General features: G+C 44.0%; 1 protein-coding gene across 1 annotated transcript in view; it reads left to right on the forward strand.

Moving 5' to 3' along the window:
* The first annotated feature begins 5,495 nt into the window (after nucleotides 1-5,495).
* LOC138633915 (kalirin-like) overlaps nucleotides 5,496-18,965 on the forward strand; it is a 93,999-nt gene continuing 80,529 nt past the window's right edge. Inside the window, 1 exon segment of the mRNA XM_069720446.1 lies at nucleotides 5,496-5,770. Coding sequence (XP_069576547.1) covers nucleotides 5,704-5,770 — 67 coding nt within the window. The 5' untranslated portion in view covers nucleotides 5,496-5,703.

The following is an 18,965-nucleotide window of genomic DNA, read 5'->3' on the forward strand; positions in this document are numbered from 1 at the left end:
TGGTTTTGAAAACTGACCAGGGACTGGTTTTAGAACTGGTTTTAAGACTGGTTTTAAGACTAGTTTGAACTGGTTTTAAAACTAGTCAGGGAGTGGTTTTAAGACTGGTTGTAGACTGTCTTTGGACTAGTTTTAGACTGGTTTAAATTTTGGTTCTGACTGGTTTTAGACCGGTTTGGACTGGTTTTTATATCTGGTTGTGGACTGGTTTTAAGACTTATTTTGGACTGGTTTTCAAACTGGTTTTCAAATGGATTTAAGACTGGTTTTATATCTCGTTGTGGCTGAAAGACTGGTCTCGGACTCGTTTTAAAACTGGTTTTAAGACTAGTTTTAAGATGTGGTGTTGATACCAGGTGTGCAGAGGCTCCGAACCCTGGAGGGAAAGCGAAGGTCGATACAAACCCACTGTGGATGCACTAATGTGAACTTCTTCTCTTGTGACTCGCGGTGTGAGCGAACACGTCTCCCCCTCCACCCCCCGCCCCCTCCACCCTCCTCCCCCCAAATCGTGTCGGACTTCCTTTTCAACGGTAGAAGTAGGCGACGTGTCCGCCGGTGAGCAGTTTCAGGTGCACACGGGATCCTGGAGCAATCTCAGGAAGGCAGACACTGACAAACCAAATGTGAGTGTTCAGACGAGATCTCGACTGGAAGGTGCAGTTCTGAATGTTTCATGTACATAAAAAAAACAACAACAAAAAAAACAAGTCGAAATATTTCATCCAGAAAAAGATGCTGAAAAGAGATTTCCATTTTAATGTCATGACTATTCGTATAAATATAATTGTTCTCTGTTTTATGTTGAGATGTGATTCACACGTGGACGTTACATGTCATTCGAATTGTTTCTTTACCTTTTCGTTTTTCTACAGCAGAAATGTTTGCTATATTTAATATGATCGATGTGACTTATTAACAATGTGAAAAAAAAAAGATGTGTATATATAAAAGCGAACGAGCTTTGACAAATACAGGTATGTACATAGTTTTACGTCAAGTCACTCTTTTCAAGCACTATTTTTAAAACACAAGCTTATCAGACTCCTCAGTTGATGTTTTTTTTTTATTTTTTATTTTTTATTTTTTATTGTAAATAGTTTCGGTCATCACGAGACACTGACAGCCTGGAAATGGTGCCATACTACTGAGACTTGTTCAATGGGCTGTCGTCGTGCTGAACAGTTTGATTTTGTCTTTTCGCGTTGCCACGGTAACGTTAACATGCCGGCAGGACGAGGCGGATTGCAGGTGGTAAAGATGCGACCCACGTTCCTCCGACTGCCTGTGTGTGTTTTTCTTTTTTTAAATATTTTGTTCCTTTGAGATGAAGGAGTTCTGCCACCACAGAGAAAAACACAAAGCGAGCATCTAACTCCGCCCACTCCTCCTCCTCTCCTCCTCCTCCTCCTCCTCCTCCGTCTGAGCCCTACAGTTTTGTATTCACTCGGACAGTAAACAGCAGGGACATCCAACCTTTGTCCATGAGACCCCTGACATGTGAAGGTGCTGTGTAGCATTTTAGCATCAATAAATCGGTACCACATTAACTCCGACACGTCTTCGTCTTTACTGTCAACGGAACTCCGCCGTGGCATCAAACTGATGGTGCGTTCAGGCTCCCGTCAGCGTCCAGAAAATGTGATGCAACTTAAGGGGTTGAAAAATGAAGGCGAAAACCGCAGTTCCCCGAACGGCCACTAGAGGCTGGCTCCAGAGGTGCGTATTATATCCGTATTATATTTTGATGTACTGCCATTTTTCTAATTCAACACATCTACTAAACAAGGTAAGCTATCCAAGTCTGTGTTTTCAGAGGAAGTACAAACGCTGCCACGTCGAGTGACGTCAGACCGACTTCTCAAAAAGCTCCTGCTTTCCGTGCTGGATATTCCCTGTTTGTTCTCCCACTCAGGGGTCAGAACTTTCCCACTTCTCAGTGGCTCTTGAACGCACCGTTTTAATCCTTCGACCACCAAAATGTTATTCGTGCATCGTTGAGTTAAATTGAACATTTGTTTGAAATTTGAAGAAATTCCCTTCAGACGTTACTGATATATCACGTTCATGAGCGTGAGGCCAATGTGACCGTGACCTTTGACCTCCAAAATCTTCATCCTTGGAATTCGGTGAATGTTTTTGACCAAAGTTTGACCAAATTCCCTCAACGCGTTCTTAAGATATCGTGTTCACAAGAACGGGTTACCTTGAACTTTGACCTTTCACCACCAAACTCCTGTCATTTCATCCAGAGACTGTACCTGACAGTGTTGACGGACTGTTGTTTGTCTCTACTCAGCTGAGGGCCATAACTTGGATTAGGCTTTAAAGTGTTTGTGACCAAGTTCACTCACGCGCACCGTTTTTTCTTCTGATTGTGTTTCATACATCAGTTTTATTAATTAACAGTCATCAATCATTGAATGCTTTGTTGGTAATAAAATTCACTGAACTCAGAATAATAGAAAGTAAGTAACAGGTTTGTGTCTCCCTCTGTTGGTCACATTATGTACTACACTGGTTCAACTGTAAGTCCGAGGCCTCAGCTGCATGATGGGAAGTGGACTGCTTGAACGTTTTGGTACAGACTTCTGGATGAATGCCTCCACCTGCTCCACCTTTTACAGGAGGATGTAAACATGTGATTATGGAGTCAAGAAACAAATATACGAACAAAGTAATATCATGTAAATATGAAGTATTATGAAGCTGCTGCAGCACCAGAGCGATTCGAGATGAGAAACGGAGGATGTGGATCTCCTGTCCCTGAACTCATCAGCAGTCTGACATCATGGGGGTCCCAGAGGGCGTCAGGTGAAACTACAAGTCACGTGACAGGATCATCGCACAATGAACCATGTTGTCATGTGCAGAGTTGTCCACCGGGTGGCGGTGGCACACAGCGAGAGGGTGTGCAGCGGCCAGCGCGAGGTGTTCAGGCTCTGCAGGTGATGAGTTCAATGGTTGTTCCTCCTTTTTTTTTTTTATATATTTCTAAAAACAAAACGATAGAGTTCATGTGCAACAAAAACCAAAACAAAGAGCTAAAGAAGGCTAAAATGCTACATGCAGCGTAGTTCTTATTATATAAAATATTATTTAGCGATGCTTTCAGGACTGTAGAGAAGTTTGAGTAGAGAAATAGGAGGTACTGATAGTGCAGGGAATGTTGATATTTTTAAATCTGGTCATTAAATGAATTTAATTTATTTATTGTATTTATTCATTTATACATTTGACAAGGTTTCACTTCTTGGTCTGTTTTAAAAGTTTATTTGAATTTTAATGGAATTTTATTCATATCGTTGTTTACACTATTGTAATGTTTTATCTAACTTTAAAGTGAATTTTGTCGATTAATTTATGGCTTTATTAGTTTGTATAAGCGTATACTTTATTTTCGTTTTTAATTTATGGCTTTATTAGTTTGTATAAGCGTATACTTTATTTTAGTTTTTAATGAACTCCAATTGCTGCCTGTTTCCTCATTACTCATCAGTGTTTTAACTGAGTGTTGAGAACTGACGGTGAGAGGCGTGTGTTCCTCTGATTGATTGATTGATTGATTGATAAAACAAATCTTAAAGTCCAAAGCCTCTTTATGACGTGTACAAATTAAAACGTGTGATATCAATATTGACAGATGAGCCCTTTATGGTCATGTCGTCTCCACACGTCGGGACGCTTTACATTTGATTTAGTCCGTTTCACAGCTCAGATATTTACATGCATTCTACGTTCACACTGGGTGTGACTCCTTAAAGATGATTCAGTTTCCTCCGTCCGTTCCCTCCAAGTTCAAAGAACCTTCGTCTTCATCGCCCTCGACTGGTCAAATATGTCAAAGAATAAAATCTGAATTGGAGAGAAATGGACAAACACAGAAATCCTGTTAGTTTTATGTCTGATTCACCTGCTCGTCCGTGGGTCTGGGAGGAAGATGAAGGGCGAAGAGGAAACCACAGACGGCTGGACGTAACCCGATGCAGAAGTGCCTTAAGCTGCAATACCACCGAGTGCCACTAGGGGTTGGCTCCAAAAAAGCCTCCGGCTCCATAGACTCCCATTCAACTTCTCTCATCAAATACAAAGTCAATAAAATGTCTCCAGCAGTTATCTCAGTGTTGTTAGCTAAAGTCACTTCTTCTTATTAGTTTTCTGGAAGTCCATCTGAAAATAATCCCTCATTCATTAGAAAATAAGTTTCAAAAAGACCTGTTTTTGGGGGCGTGTCTGTTTGATTGACAGGCCTGTGGTGCAGTCAGGTTACAGCTATTGATGGGCGGGACGTAGTATAGTAGGGTTTCCAATCAGATCGGTCAGCTCCACCGCTGGCTCCTCCCCCCAGCTTGTCCAAATATGGTCACTTCCTGCTCCAAACCGGGCCGAATCTTCAGCTGCTAAAAGCTTCTTTAACGTGGAGGTGAGTTTTTAAGAAGCAGCAATCAGAGATTATTTTTATATGTTTATTTTGTTTATGCTTCATATCTTTTTTGATTTTCATCTTGCTTTATGTTTTCATTGTTTTTCGGTCGCGTACTTTAAATTTGGGAGCAATTTGTTTGAGTGTAGCGCAAAGCAATCAGTAAGTCTTTATTAATCCTTTCTGAGCTGGAAGAGTCCATAATGTTTACATTCAGCGGGGTTTTTCCATCCAGAGATGAATTTCATGATTTCTCCTAAAGATCAGCAGTGATTAAAAATCTATTCAATAATAATAATTACAATAAACTTTACCTGTATAGCACCTTTCATACTATAAATGCAGCTCAAAGCATTTAACAGCAGCAATTTACATGCAATGATTCCCATAAAACAAATATAATGGAAACATGTTAAAATTTCATTTAAAAATAAAAATAAAATCCACAAGAACAGATCCAATTAAACACAAGAAAAGACATGGATAAGATAGAATAGAGTTAAAATATAAAATACATGTTTCTAATGTTTATTTCAAACTGAAAAGTGATTTTTAAAAAAAGAAGTATTATTTAAATCTTTAAATCTATTTATCTGGATATTTATTTTCATTATTTGTCACCCAAGTTGTTCCTCTTTGTAAAAAAAAACAAAAACAAAGAAAAGCTAAAGATGTAAAAATGAAACGTCAACAACTGTCATTTACAAGTGCTTCCATCATGGTGTTAATTATTTAAAAAACTAATCACTTATCTGTTGCTTTCTGTGCAGCACTTTCAGAGATTAAAAAGCCAAAACAACAGCTGAAAGATGCTAAAATGCCAGTTAATATTTTTGAACTAATCTTTTTTATATACAAAATAATACGAAATCATTTGCCTTATAAGTCATTATTATTATTATTATTATTATTATTATTTTGGCGTCAGTTTTAAACTCATTGAAAAGCTTTAAGCTCACAGATGATGCTAATGAAGATCAATGGGTTGAACTGCTGGAGAGAGTGAAGGAGGGAGGAGGAGGAGGAGGAGGAGGAGGGAGGGTGGGAGGGAGGAGGTGGAGAGACCCTGGCGGACAGCGCAGACGGAGGTTGGACCGGGAACAATAGACAGAAACGAAGCCAAACACACGGAGCGAGCGGAGCCGGAGCGGCGGATGGAGGACGGAGGACGGAGCCGGACGGAGGACATGTGAGGAGTAGAGCGGCGAGGATTCTCCGGAGCGGACCGCTTTGTTCTCCCTCTTCTCTTGTCGGTGGATTGTATTGAACTGGATTCCGGTATGAACCCCGCAGAAGCGGCCGAGGAGGCGCCCAGCGACCCCGACACTGATGCCTTCTACAAAACAGGTAGGAAGAAGCGGCGCGGCCGCAGAGCTGCACATCGACACAAAGGCTCCTCGGGCGGGCTGGAACGAGCCGGAGGTGCCGCCGTGGGGGCGGGTGATGGAGGGGCAGGGGATCCGGCGGCAGCAGCTGGGAACCCGGATCCGGCTCCCGGTAATGGAGGGCCTGGATGTGCCGCTGTGTGACGGGTTCACATGCATATGCATGTGTGTGTGTGTGTGTGTGTGTGTGTGTGTGTGTGTGTGTGTGTGTGTGTGTGTGTGTGTGTGTGCTGATGCTGATTGTGATTGTCTCTACAAAAGGAATCACATCAAACCAGGAAATGTGTCCTGCATGCTGCTAAATGACGCTTTATGGAGGTGTGTGTGTTTGTGTGTGTGTGTGTGTGTGTGTGTGTGTGTGTGTGTGTGTGTGTGTGTGTGTGTGTGTGTGTGTGTAAAACGACAAGATGTCTGATTGAGTGTGACTGAACTGATTTAAAATCAGTGAGAGGAGGGAAAGTGTCTGTTTGGATGTTATGATTAGTGTGTGTGTGTGTGTGTGTGTGTGTGTGTGCCGTGTGTGTCTGTCTCATTCTCCTCACTAATTAACCCATCAAGTCATTTCACCTCTAAAACTGCTTATTTTGTCAAACAAACAACTTCCAGTACAGAAAGTAGGAGTCGTCTCAGCAGCTGCAGATCATCTGCTCTTTTTATTGATCTTTAAATCAGATCTTGGATCAGCAAAAACGACATCATCAGCTGTTGCGGTGGTTTGATTTGATCGCTGAAGTGGAGAGCAGAAATATTCTCCTTCAGCGGGACGGCTGGCTGATCATGTGGACGTTTTATCACAATGGTCAGTCTGACTCTGCAGAGGATGTAACTGATCAGATTGATTGATGAGTTGCGAGCATGAACCTTGACGGAAGCCGATGCTGTGTGTTGTGTTGTGTTGTGTTGTGTTGTGTTGTGTTGTGTTGTGTTGTGTGTGTTGTGTTGTGTGTCTGTGTTGTGTGTCTGTGTGTGTTGTTTTTCTCCTGAGATGGAACTTTGGTTGGGTTTTTAGGGGACGTGTTTGTGCTGCAGGCGGACACACCCCGACTCTCTAACTTTGTTAGGAACCGTCCTGCCGGGACACTTTATTAAATCAAACACACTCTCTCTGAGAGAGTTGTCGAGATGCCATGTTTGGTCTCCTCCTCCTCCCCCTTCATCCTCCTCTTCGTTGTCGTGTCTCCCCATCATGTTACATGACTGTCAGCTGGAGCGGCGACACGCTGGGCTGGAAAAACACATCTGATTCACTGTTAATCTGGTCAAAGGTGAAGTCCAGTCTGCAGCTGATGAAGGGAGGGTGCAGTCAGTCTGTGTCTGTCTGAGGATTGTGGGTAATGTAGTATCTACAGACTCGCCCCCCAAAAAAAGTGCGTAAAAGCTAGATCCAGAAGTCCGTTAACAGCAGAGTGAAACTTCAGTCTTTTGACGTACTTCAGTTTATTTATATAACTCTGATTCGTATTCAAATATATCCTGTTTGCATTAAATAAAATCCGATGCCAGCTTCGGATCGAAAATATTAGTTGATTAGTTCGGGCTGGTTTTTTTTTTTTGTTGCTAGTGGTTCAGTTAAAACAAATAAAATGGTTCGGGTTTAAGAAATCCGCGCCGCACGTCGAACGCGTCGCAAACTATTCCCTCGGGGCGATTACAGATTTGCGTCCGCGCAAGTTGAAAATATTGAACTTTACAGCCTCGCGAGCAGCGTTTTGAACACAACCGTGAGACCCGACCCCCGGCGTCCCGGGTGAAATCCTGGGTTTGACCCCTCCGACGACCTCCGCGCGACCTCCTTCTTTGACGACGGTCGCGTCCCGACATATTCAGGCCGATACACGACGACACGACATCTCTGTATTTGTATTATTCGAAGTCGAGTTGAAGCCGCGTGCGAGGCGTCTCGAGCACTTTTATTAAAAACAGATCGCGATCAAAACAAAATACAAAAAAAAAGGGGTTTCCTTCCATGTTTGAAAACCTACGGCTGCAAAACATGGGAATGGGTAAACAATGACATGAAAGTAAATTATTTCCGTCTGTCGGCGTTTCTGTGTTCGTTCATTATCTCTAATCCTCATCACAGCGGCTGGATATTAAAACGTACTTATTCCTCCGCCTCCTTTAATGATAACGGTGCTTGTAATAAATGTTTTTTTTTGTTTGTTTTGTTTTCGAGGCTCGGTGAGCGACGAAAAACTAAACCTTGTGCATATAAACGGTGTTTCTCGTCCCTTTGTATCATATAAAATTAATAATATAGAATAAAAAGTTGATGTACAGCGCTGCCCTCTCTCTGAACACAAGTTTCAGAAAATAATGACCCGAGATGTCGTATTTTGTTCCGATTTTAAACCATAAAAGTGACTTGAGTAGCAGATCCAGGAGTGAAAACCTCTGATTGATGTGTTTTCTATCAACACCGCTGATGGACCTGCTCACAGTGGAAACCCTCACGTTTACCAGCGCAGCGTGTCGGGAGGCAGCAGGGAGACGTTCATCGACTTTTTACATCACGTTTCTCCTCTTTGGTTCAAAAAGAAAAAACAAAAAAGAACGAAGCCGGGGGCTCCGTAGAAACGGATCAACTCGTATCTAAGGACATGATATCTCAACTCTGTGTTTGCAGAGAGACCTGACGGCAGACGTTCCTCCCGGTTTCAGGAAAAAAAAAAAAAAAAAGAAGAAAGAAACCGAGTCGCGTTGAAGCGCTTCGCCGTGTGAGAACTTTCACACACAGGAAATTAGACTCCCGTCTTTATTTCTAAAATCCAATTCCCGCCAAAGCGGATACGATCTGCTCCGCTGAGCTGCTAATAATCCGAAGCTCCCGCCGGTCTTGCGGGTTTTGTGTTCAGGTCCTCCTCCCTCGGTCGGCGGTGCTGTCAGACTTCTTAATGCCGCTGGGACACGTGAGCGTCGCCGTGGCTTTTATGTTTCTGCTGCTTCCGGCGTCGTTCGGAACAACTTTCTCTTCTCCGACGCTCGGATTCAGCCGCTCGGGGGGGGGAAAGACTGCTTGTGTGTATTTGCTGGGTTCCGGTGTTGACGTGTGGATCGACTGACTGGCTGACACGAGGAGGAAGAATCCGGCCAACCAGACTGTCTACCAACTGACGGCGTTAAAGGGTCGCTCCGCCGGATTTCAGCAGGCTGTGTTTCCGTTCATCAGTCCCTCCAGGAGTTGTTCTCAAACATTTAGATGTAATTCGTGGAGTTTTAAGTGATTTTCTTTTTTCTTTTTTGCTGTTAAATTGCAGAAATGAGAAAAAAATAAAAAAATCCCTCAACGTGACAAAAAGGGGCTCCTGAACAGACCGTCTGTGACTGTAAGCTAGAAACAAAGAATACATCTGCTGTCAGAATAAGAGCTTTACATGCTTTTTAAATCACATTCATTCGACGCTAAAACAAAGTTCAGTCTCTTCCAGCTGGAAGTGGAGAAAACTCATTTAACAATTTACAACTCACTGTGACATCACAAGCTCACTGTGACATCACAAGCTCACTGTGACATCACAAACAAACTCACTGTGACATCACGGACTCACTGTGACACCACTAACTCACTGTGACATCACAAACTTACTGACATCACAAACTCACTGTGACATCACGGACTCACTGTGACATCACTAACTCACTGTGACATCACAAACTTACAGAAGTCCGAACAGCTCAGTTACTAAATACGTGTGCATTTCTCTGCAGATTGAGCGTTTTGACACTTTCACAGTATTTACATAACCTGGAGCTGCTTTATAATCAAAATATAAAAGGAAATCTATATCTATGTACTTTGGGACCTTTAAAAACAGCACCCTGTAGAACACAAAGGCTCCTTCTGCTGTTAAAATAAGAGCTTTAAATGATCTTTAAATCACTAAACACACTAAAACAAAGCAAAATTCATGTTTCTTCCAGCTGGAAGTGGAGAAAACTCATTTAACATGTTCCTCGTTCCATCACGAGACCACGTTTCCCACAAACCCCGTCGCTTCCTGTTGTTGCGGCGAGCTAGCAGCGGTTTGTTTTGATGGTGAGAGGAGAGGAAGGGGCGGAGCCTCGCTGATTGAAAATGAACATATCTTGGTTTTATTTTGAAAATCAGACTTTATGCTGTAATACTTTCAGCAGAGATCCTGTTCACGATGGGTTTTTTTTGTGGACATTTTACTGCCGGAGATCTGCTCTCCGTCTGACCTGATCACCGACGTGTTCATCCGCCGGCTTGTTTCCACGGGTACGTCTTGCGGACGTCGTAACAAACCAGACATCAGATGAACTGACTCCTTCCTCGTCGGAGCATCTTTCACCGAGCGTTCGGTCTGAACTACATTCTTCTACTTTAATTGTTGCATTTAAATGAAAAGTCGGTAAATATTAAACGCAGAGAAACGACACGGAGAGCAGGGGAGGACGAGCCGAGCGCGAGTCCCTGAAAAAGTCACTCCGACACGAGGACGCAGGCGGCTCAGTGTTATGCTAATCAGCGCTTTATAAATAGGACCCCGAATTATCGGTCGGAAACAGGAAGTAGCGAGCGTGCATTCATAGCAGCGCGCAATCAGAGAGTCTTTATCACGACAACCGACGCCCAGCTGTCTGTCTGTAGTGGCTGCTGTTGCCACGGGTACCAGATGAGCTGGGATCAGTGATGTCATTCTGCCGCGCGGAAACGGGTGAAGGCCCAGCAGCTGCACGCGCAAGTGCATGCTGGGAGATCGGGCCTACCGTCACACCTTGTGGAGCTCAGGTGCTAAATGCTTCCACACAGAACCTTCCTCCTCCTCCTCCTCCTCCTCCTCCTCTTTCAGTGTGTTGTTCTCCCAGCGAGCCGGGGAGCAGGCGCTCGCTGCCAGCATGAGCAGCCAATTAGAGTTCATTATCTTGGCTAATCTGCTGAAAGCCGTGAGTAACGTCTGTAACCATGGAGATGTTTGGTAAAGACAAAAAGGTGGCAGCCGCTCACCGCTGGAAACATCGGCAAATATCAGCCGTAAGATGACGTCGGCGTGAAGTGTTCGGTTTCAAGCCGTCCCCCGTCTGTAGGTTAAAGGTCCGTTTAGCTTCTACAGAAGAAACGTCGGGTCATTTTTTTTTTTTTTTTAAGCTGTCGGTGATCGTCGACTTGCATCTGAAACTTCTCCGCATGAAAGCTGGAACCTCCGGACTTCAGAATCAGGACAGGACGGGATGCTCGGTGTCGGCGTAGAGGACGTCCGGTACGAGGACGCCGTCAAAACGTTCACACGCGCTGTAACGACCGTTAAGAAACAACCCGTTTCTTTATTAGAAGTGAGACCTTTTTTTTTTTTTTTTTTTTCCCTTTTAACTGATCGAACTGATTCAACTTATCGAACATGAATTCAGAGACGAGTCTCGGCAACGTCGGCTGCAGGCTCAGAGCCAGATCAGTGAAATCGCTCCGGCTTGTTTGTTTGGTGGAGTTTTGGACGGCGTCATCAGAGGGGTCCTTTAAATCAGAAGGAATTAAAGCTCACGATAAGACCACTTTTCCCCCATGATTCTTGCCACCTTCTGTTTTGACGATTGTTTTTATTTTAATAATGATTATAATTATGATGATGAGGGGACGAAGAGCTCCCGACTGTCAATGAAAAGTTATTTCTGTTGATAAAACGGGTTTTATTTTGAAAGGCTGACTGAGCTTCCACTGATGAGCTTTTATTGTGGAGGAACTGTGAGAGTTTTGCTAAATGACGCGTTGCTGCAGATGTTGCAGAGGCGGTTTGAAGTATCTCCCGGAGGCGCTGACCTCCTGAAGGCAGCAGCCGGTTTGTGAAGTGTTCATTTAAAAAAAAATTTTTTTTACCGGAAGCAGTCGTGAAATCATTTAAGTGACGTGAACGGTGCTTTTTTTGTTTTGTTTTATAAAATCCATTTTAAGAAAAAGTTGGCGCTCGGAGAATCGTCCAGTCGCTGCACCTTAATGGCTGAAAGTTAGTTCGTAAAAGAGTGAAATAAGAAGTTTTAATGTCGGATTTACCAAAGTTCGATAAATTTTTCTACTTTTCCGACGTATTTTTTTTCTTCTTAAGATGAAATCAAAGCTGTTGGATGAGATCGAGTGCAGGTTTATTGTTGTAGAGACAAACTGGAAGCTCGTTTCTGTGAAGCAGGAAGACGACCTGTTTCAGTGCCCGAGGCCTCCGTTTGGTCTCCAGGAAGTAGTCGGACCCTTAGCAACCACCTAGCAACAGAGAGGATTTCTAGTCTCCAACTGAATAAATACAAAACATAGAAACACTAAACTGCTCAGCTAGCTCAGTCTGGTTGGAACTAAGATATCTGATGAGCAAAGATATCTGATGAGCAAAGATATCTGATGAACAAAGATATCTGATGAGTAAAGATATCCGTGGACTCGTTTTGACGACCGTCTGCGACTATCCTGTTATTAAGATGTCATTTCTTAAAGGAGCTTTTGTTACCGAGCTGATCCGTCTGTTCCCGGTTGACGTCCTGTGATCCGTCCTGGGAGGAGACGCGCAGACGAAGCTCGGTTGCTACGGTTACCGGTGGAATTGATGAACGGGCTCCGACATGCGTGTCAATCAGGAAGGAAGTACCAGAAACACGACCTCTGACCTCTGAGGTGTGCTTCACGTTTGTGTTTTTTTCCGGCCGTATGAACGGCGCCCTCTTGTGGTGTCCACGACGTCGGAGCTCGAAGTGTTCTTTAAGCCCAAAGGTCACGTTTGCTGACGTTTACAGAAAGGTCAGAGGTCGTGGAGGTTCATATTTGGTTTGATGTTAATCTAATATATTGTAGTTTTACTCACGTAGAGTTTGTCTTCATAATTTAGATAATAATCTACGTCTGAGGAACAGGTTGATCTTCCCAACGACCTCGTCTTATCTCTCTTTGAATTATTACGTTACCTGCCTGTTAGCATGCTAAACTGTTAGCCTCTGTGGCTAATTTTGCAAAAAAAAAAAAAAACAACTAAACTCAAATAAAAAAAAACAACTAACAATGCTAACATCCAGCTAACAAACAGATAATTCTGCTAAAAACAGCTAAAGTCAAGGTAACAACCAGCTAACGTAGCGATGGATGGTCGCTGACACACTGACAGGTGATGTTTGTCTTGTTTGGAGACGTCCTGTCCCTTTAAGGGAGGCCTCAGTCCTGAGTCATGGTGAGCGAACCGGGAGGGAGGAGCCACACATCTATTATTGAAGTGTGTGTGTGTGTGTGTGTGTGTGTGTGTGTGTGTGTGTGTGTGTGTGTGTGTGTGTGTGTGTGTGTGTGTGTGTGTGTCTCGCCCCTGCTGTCATCTGGAACAATAAGATGCTGGTGCTGAGGAGAGAGAGGAGGACGGAATTCCCTCCCTCCATCTCCCTCTTTGTCTCCCACTCACACACCCAGTGTCACGGCAGATGGGTGTGAAGAACGCTGTGTGTGTGTGTGTGTTTTTGTGATGTTGGGGGGGGGGGGGGTGACAGACAGGAGCAGGGAGAGCGAGGCAGCTTAAGTGGATTAGCTCTCATTATCCACCGAGGGAACAAATGAGGGAGAGAGAGACAGAAAGAGTGTTAAATAGATAAAAACAAAGAAAGGATTTCCTCCTCCTCATCTTCATCCTCCTCCTCCTCCTCCTCCTCTTTCTTTTGTCTCCTCCCTCCTTAAAAGCTTTCTCGTTTTTGGACAGCTGCAGCCATATGGTGTGTTGGTGTGTGTGTGTGTGTGTGTGTGTGTGTGTTTGTTTGTTTGTTTGTTTCTGTGTGTGTGCATCCGTTTCCACTCTGATCGATCACAGAGACGTTTTATAGATGCGCGTGTGTGTGTGTGTGTGTGTGTGTGTGTGTGTGTGTGTGTGTGTGTGTGTAGGTGTGTGTGTAGGTGTGTTACCAGCTGATTAGTGGTGCCAGCTGATAGACATTGATGTTATTAATTGCTGTGGGCAGGTGTTTGCCTTGTGTGTGTGTGTGTGTGTGTGTGTGTGTGTGTGGTTGGGGTTTTTTGAGGGGGGGGGGGGCGGAGACAGGAAGCTTTCATCCTGATTGACGGAGCTGTGAGGAGCCACCGATAGTTTGTTTGATTTTTAAACTCGCAGATCTGGAGCAGAAGTCTTTTTTCTAAATAAAACTGAAGAAGAAACAAACCCCGAGAGACTGAAGTTCAAAAAACCCTGCAGATGATATTCAAGAGCAGACAGTGGTGCGTTTTATGTTGTGACCTTCAGTAAGTGAAAATAAAAACTCACATTTAGAGGAGAAAAATAAAACCAGCTTGGAATGATAAACTGTGCAAAAAGCTTCATCTGGTCCCTGAAGCGAGCTTCAACATGTTTCTGCACATCAACCACAGAATGAACTGCACATCAAGTTTGTTTTTTGTTCAGCGTGTGTCTTGGAAAAGATTTTTAAAATAACTGTCTGAATAAAAGTTTGATTTACTCCCAACGTTTCTGTTTATTTTTAATTGACACTTCGCAGAGCTCTGCAGGAAACTCTTAAAATCAAAACCTGGCTGAAGTCAGACTTCAGTTCGTTCTCCAGCTGGCTTGGTAACTAATTTTTGCTCATTTGCGTCCCAGAATGCAAAGCGAACCTGGTACGATAGCATCGAGTGAATATAAAAGTGTTTGCAGCTTCTGGGTTTGAAAAATGAGGCAGATGCAGAAGTGTCTTCAGCTGCAATACCACCGAGTGCCACTAGAGGTCGGCTCCAAAAAGCCTCCGGCTCCATAGACTCCCATTCAACTTCTCTCATCAAATACAAAGTCAATAAAAATGTCTCCAGCAGTTATCTCGGTGTTGTTAGCTAAAGTCACTCCTTCTTATTAGTTTTCTGGAGATCCATCTGAAAATAATCCCTCATTCATTAGAAAATAAGCTTCAAAAAGACCTGTTTTTGGGGGCGTGTCTGTTTGATTGACAGGCCTGCAGTGCAGTCAGGTTTCCAATCAGATCAGTCGGATCCACCACTGGCTCCTCCCCTAGCTCGTCCAAATATGGACACTTCCTGCTGACAGAATCTGAACTGGAGGCTTCGTAACACGTTCAACAACCAGCTTGCGGTTCCACTGGGAAACCTGAGTACTGTCGTGTTTTCAGCATTTCGTCCTCGACTTGGTACCAAAGAAACGGTTCTCCTGGTGACTCGGGACCACAAACTACCACAAAATTTGTTCGATCTGCCCAAACAAATCCTTCCAACGCCGTTTGGGGAACCTTTGTGTTGTTCCTGCTTTGGTTCTGTTCCTGTATCCGAGTTTTTTTTTTTTTTTTAAACATTGAGATATTTAGTGCACCTGTGTCCGCCTGGGGCTTCACCTCATATTTATTACCCATTTACTTCTACGGAGATGAACCTCAGCCGTCCTGTGAACCGACGATCATCCCGGCTAAACGACTTTTAACGTGCGGTTTCATCTCCGTCGGCCTCCTCTGGAGATCGGCGCTGTGCTTGACCCTCAGTAATTATTCACCAGCCGAGAAGACAACAGGAAGTGTGTGTTCGCCTCTCCTGCGGCCGCAGAGCGGATAGGAATCCTCCGAGAGAGTCGGCCCGAGCTGTTATTGGACCTCCTTCATCTCCTATCGATCCCTCTGTCTCTCCGTCTGCAAGGCAGAACAATATCAGTCTGATTTTACGTTCGCTGTGTTTTACAGCCGAAGCAATTCTCACTTCATTGATTAGTTGATGGGAAGAAAATGACTAAAGTGTGTGCTGCTGCTCCAGGCGTTTGAGTTTTCCATTGTTTGAACGTCACGTTGGGTTCTGCATCTTATTTACAACCGAGCTGCAATTCAGAATCATTTTACACCATTTCAATTCTATAAAACGGGTCAATCAGAAACTACATATGAAGCTTGGAAACAATTCAGTTTCCTCCAGTTTTTACCCGAGTTACATCGATAGACGATTAACAACCCATGTAGCATGTAATACACCTGCCAGTCCACTAGAGGACAGCGTGTCAGTGTGACGTGTCAATGTCACATGATTAAGGTCCTGTAGGGGGTTAAAAACTGTGTTTAAAAGTGGACGTAGCTTCCGGGTCTGAAAAGTGGACCCAATGCAGAAGAGCCTTAATGTGCAGTACCACCGAGGACCACTAGGGGCTGGCTAAAAAAAAAAACCTCCCTTCTTCTGATCAGTGTTCTGGTAATAACTCCAGCATTCATTAGATATTAGGATTCAAACACGTATGATTTTTGGGGGCGGGATTGGTTTGATTGACAGGTCAGGGGTGCAGTCAGGTTTCCGGGTATAGTCCTCACTCCTCCCCAGCTTGACCAATTATGGTCACTTCTGGCTCTAAAATAACAAGATGGCGACGGCCAAGAAATCCAAACGCGAGGCTTCAAAGTTACCCGAAAGATACTACGTCCTGCCCACCAATCGCTGTAACCTCACTGCACCACAGGCCTGTCAATCAAACAGACACGCCCCCAAAAACAGGTCTTTTTGAATTTTATTTTCGAATGAATGAGGGATTATTTTCAGATGGACCTCCAGAAAACTAATAAGAAGGAGCGACTTTAGCTAACAACACCGAGATAACTGGTGGAGACATTTTATTGACTTAGTATTTGATGAGAGAAGTTGAATGGGAGTCTACGGAGCGGGAGGCTTTTTTGGAGCCGACCTCTGGTAGCACTGGGTGGTATTGCAGCTTAAGACACTTCTGCATCGGAACCATTTTTTAGAAGCTACGAACACTTTTACATCCAGTCTGTGTTTTCCTGATCTTAACCACGGGGGTTTTCACGCTGAGGCGAGGTCCAACTGTCACGGCAACTACGCTGGCCTCTAGTGGACTGGCGGGTGTATTACACGGTTTGACGTGATAGCATAAAGACGGATCACTTCAGTCCGAACCACGAACACGATCAGTTTACTGTCATATCGGACGGAGAAGAGCCGCAGCTGATGGAAGAAGTGTTTGAGCTGCTCTCTGGTTGGTCAGTTGATTGTTTTGAAGGGAGGTTGTGTCTCCGACCCGTCGATGACCTCGCCGTGAGGTTTGTTTATGCTGCTGCCTCCAACTTTCAGACGTCAGCGCTGTTCATTAGTGCGCTGCAGTCGGTAATTGACTTCCCATCCTACTCCACACGGCAGCAAAACACTTCACAGTCAGTGAACAAGGAAACTACTGTGTGTTCACGTGTGTGTGTGTGTGTGTGTGTGTGTGTGTGTGTGTGTGTGTGTGTGTGTGTGAGCGATCGAGTAAAATGTCACAACAGATGAAAGCATGACGGGAGTTTATTTGAACAGTTTGTGTGTCGTTCGTTCTGAACAAAAACAAGAAAAATATTGTTGCCATAAAAATATTTGTGAGCAATTTTCATGGATTTTGAAGACATTTACATTAATTATAAACATATTTCTCACAACCAGCTGCATGGAAACATCTGTGCATGTTGTTTTTATGCTCCGATTGCTGGTCGAACATGGAGGACTCCCAACGACAATACTGTTCCTGAAGCGTCTGCTGCTAACGTGGAGACATTTTATTGACTTTGATGAGAGAAGTTGAATGGGAGTCTACGGAACCGGAGGCTTTTTGGAGCCGACCTCTAGCGGCACTCGGTGGTATTGCAGATTAAGACACTTCTGCCTCTGCCTCATTTGTCAGACCCGGAAGCTACAAACACTTTTATATCCAGTCTGTGGGCACACACGTTCCTGCAAGTTTTTCACAATAAAAGCCTTATTATTATTTTTTTTTTCAAAGAGGTGTTTTTTTTTTTTTAAATCTAATGAAACAGAAACGTATTGAGTTTATCAATAAAATGGATCCTGAAGCTTTAAACTTGGCGGCGTTGCAGTCCAGATGACGTGTGGACCGTTTATTCGTCGGTTCGCTGACTGTCCTCAGTTTAACTTCACCCGAGGTTCAAAACTTTGAAGACCTCAGACACGTGAAGATTTGGTGCGCTGTGGTTTTGGCCTGAGTCAGTGTGTGTGTGTGTGTGTGTGTGTGTGTGAGATCCACATGTCACACTGCCGTTGTGGCGTTTAAACTTTCATTGAGAGTTTTCCGTGCGGCCTGAATGAAGGCAGCAGCTGGTGTTTCCACACCTTCCTTCCGGCGCTCTTTGAAATGTTTCTGTCTTTGAATCAAGCTCTAATTAAACCTCATTCACCCACGGAGACGACTCCACACACACACACACACACACACACACACACACACACACACACACACACACACACACACACACACACACACACACACACACACACACTGGTGTCGGCTGTAATTGAGCGAGCAGACCTGGCTTACTGTAGACTATTTTTGGAGCAGACAGAATGAGAGTGGAGCCCATTAATCCTTAATATTCTTCAGTATCATCTGATCTGAGGACGGAGGCCTCGCTGCTCTCCTGCTTCTGATGCTCATCCAACATTCATCGGAGGTATTGAAGCACTATTACCGGGACAGGATCTGAACACGGGGGAGGGGGGGGCAGCGTGAGATCGGACCGGAGTGCCAAAGAATCAGCTCCAACTGGCACCGGCGAGCGTTTCACTCTGCTAACATGTGCCGTTAAAAATGATATGACAAAATACTGAAACAACATTTCGTTATTAACTTCAATAACAAACAATATGAATAAAATAAGTGTCACAGATTTACATGTCGGCATCAACGCAACGTTATGCCTTTCGGTATTCAGTTCTCTAGTTCGTAAACAACAGAATCTCAACATGAGCTTCAGATCTGGTGAACAGCTGAGGAGGGTTTGGAAGATGACTCGCGATCACGCGATCACACGATCACACAATCCCGATCACGCGGTCACATGATCAGCTGCAGAGCTTGTAACCACTTCCTCACCACCGTCGGCAGATTCAATGTTGTTAACGTCTGATTTTACAAAGTTTACCTTCGACATTTGTCCATTATAACGTAGTTTCGGGCTTCTGTTGCACTTTTATTTCGTAACGAGTCGAGTCGTTCACCTGGACTTGTTGTTTTAATTGAGTTCAATCAACGAAAGCAAATAAGCTTGTTGCAGTTTTTTTTTTTTTTAAATGTTACAGTCTGAAATCCAGATGTTCAGAAACCGACCTGGACGTGACGAGAACCTGATTTGTGCTGCCGGTCTGAACGAGTGTTTCCTCCACGTGACATTCACCTCTTACAGCTGCTTCCATCCCATAATTATTTTATTTA

This window comes from Brachyistius frenatus, unplaced genomic scaffold, assembly GCF_029030835.1.
Source record: "Brachyistius frenatus isolate BFR_SWC_R1_liver_20210118 unplaced genomic scaffold, ASM2903083v1 Contig_241, whole genome shotgun sequence".
Classification (NCBI taxonomy): domain Eukaryota; kingdom Metazoa; phylum Chordata; class Actinopteri; family Embiotocidae; genus Brachyistius; species Brachyistius frenatus.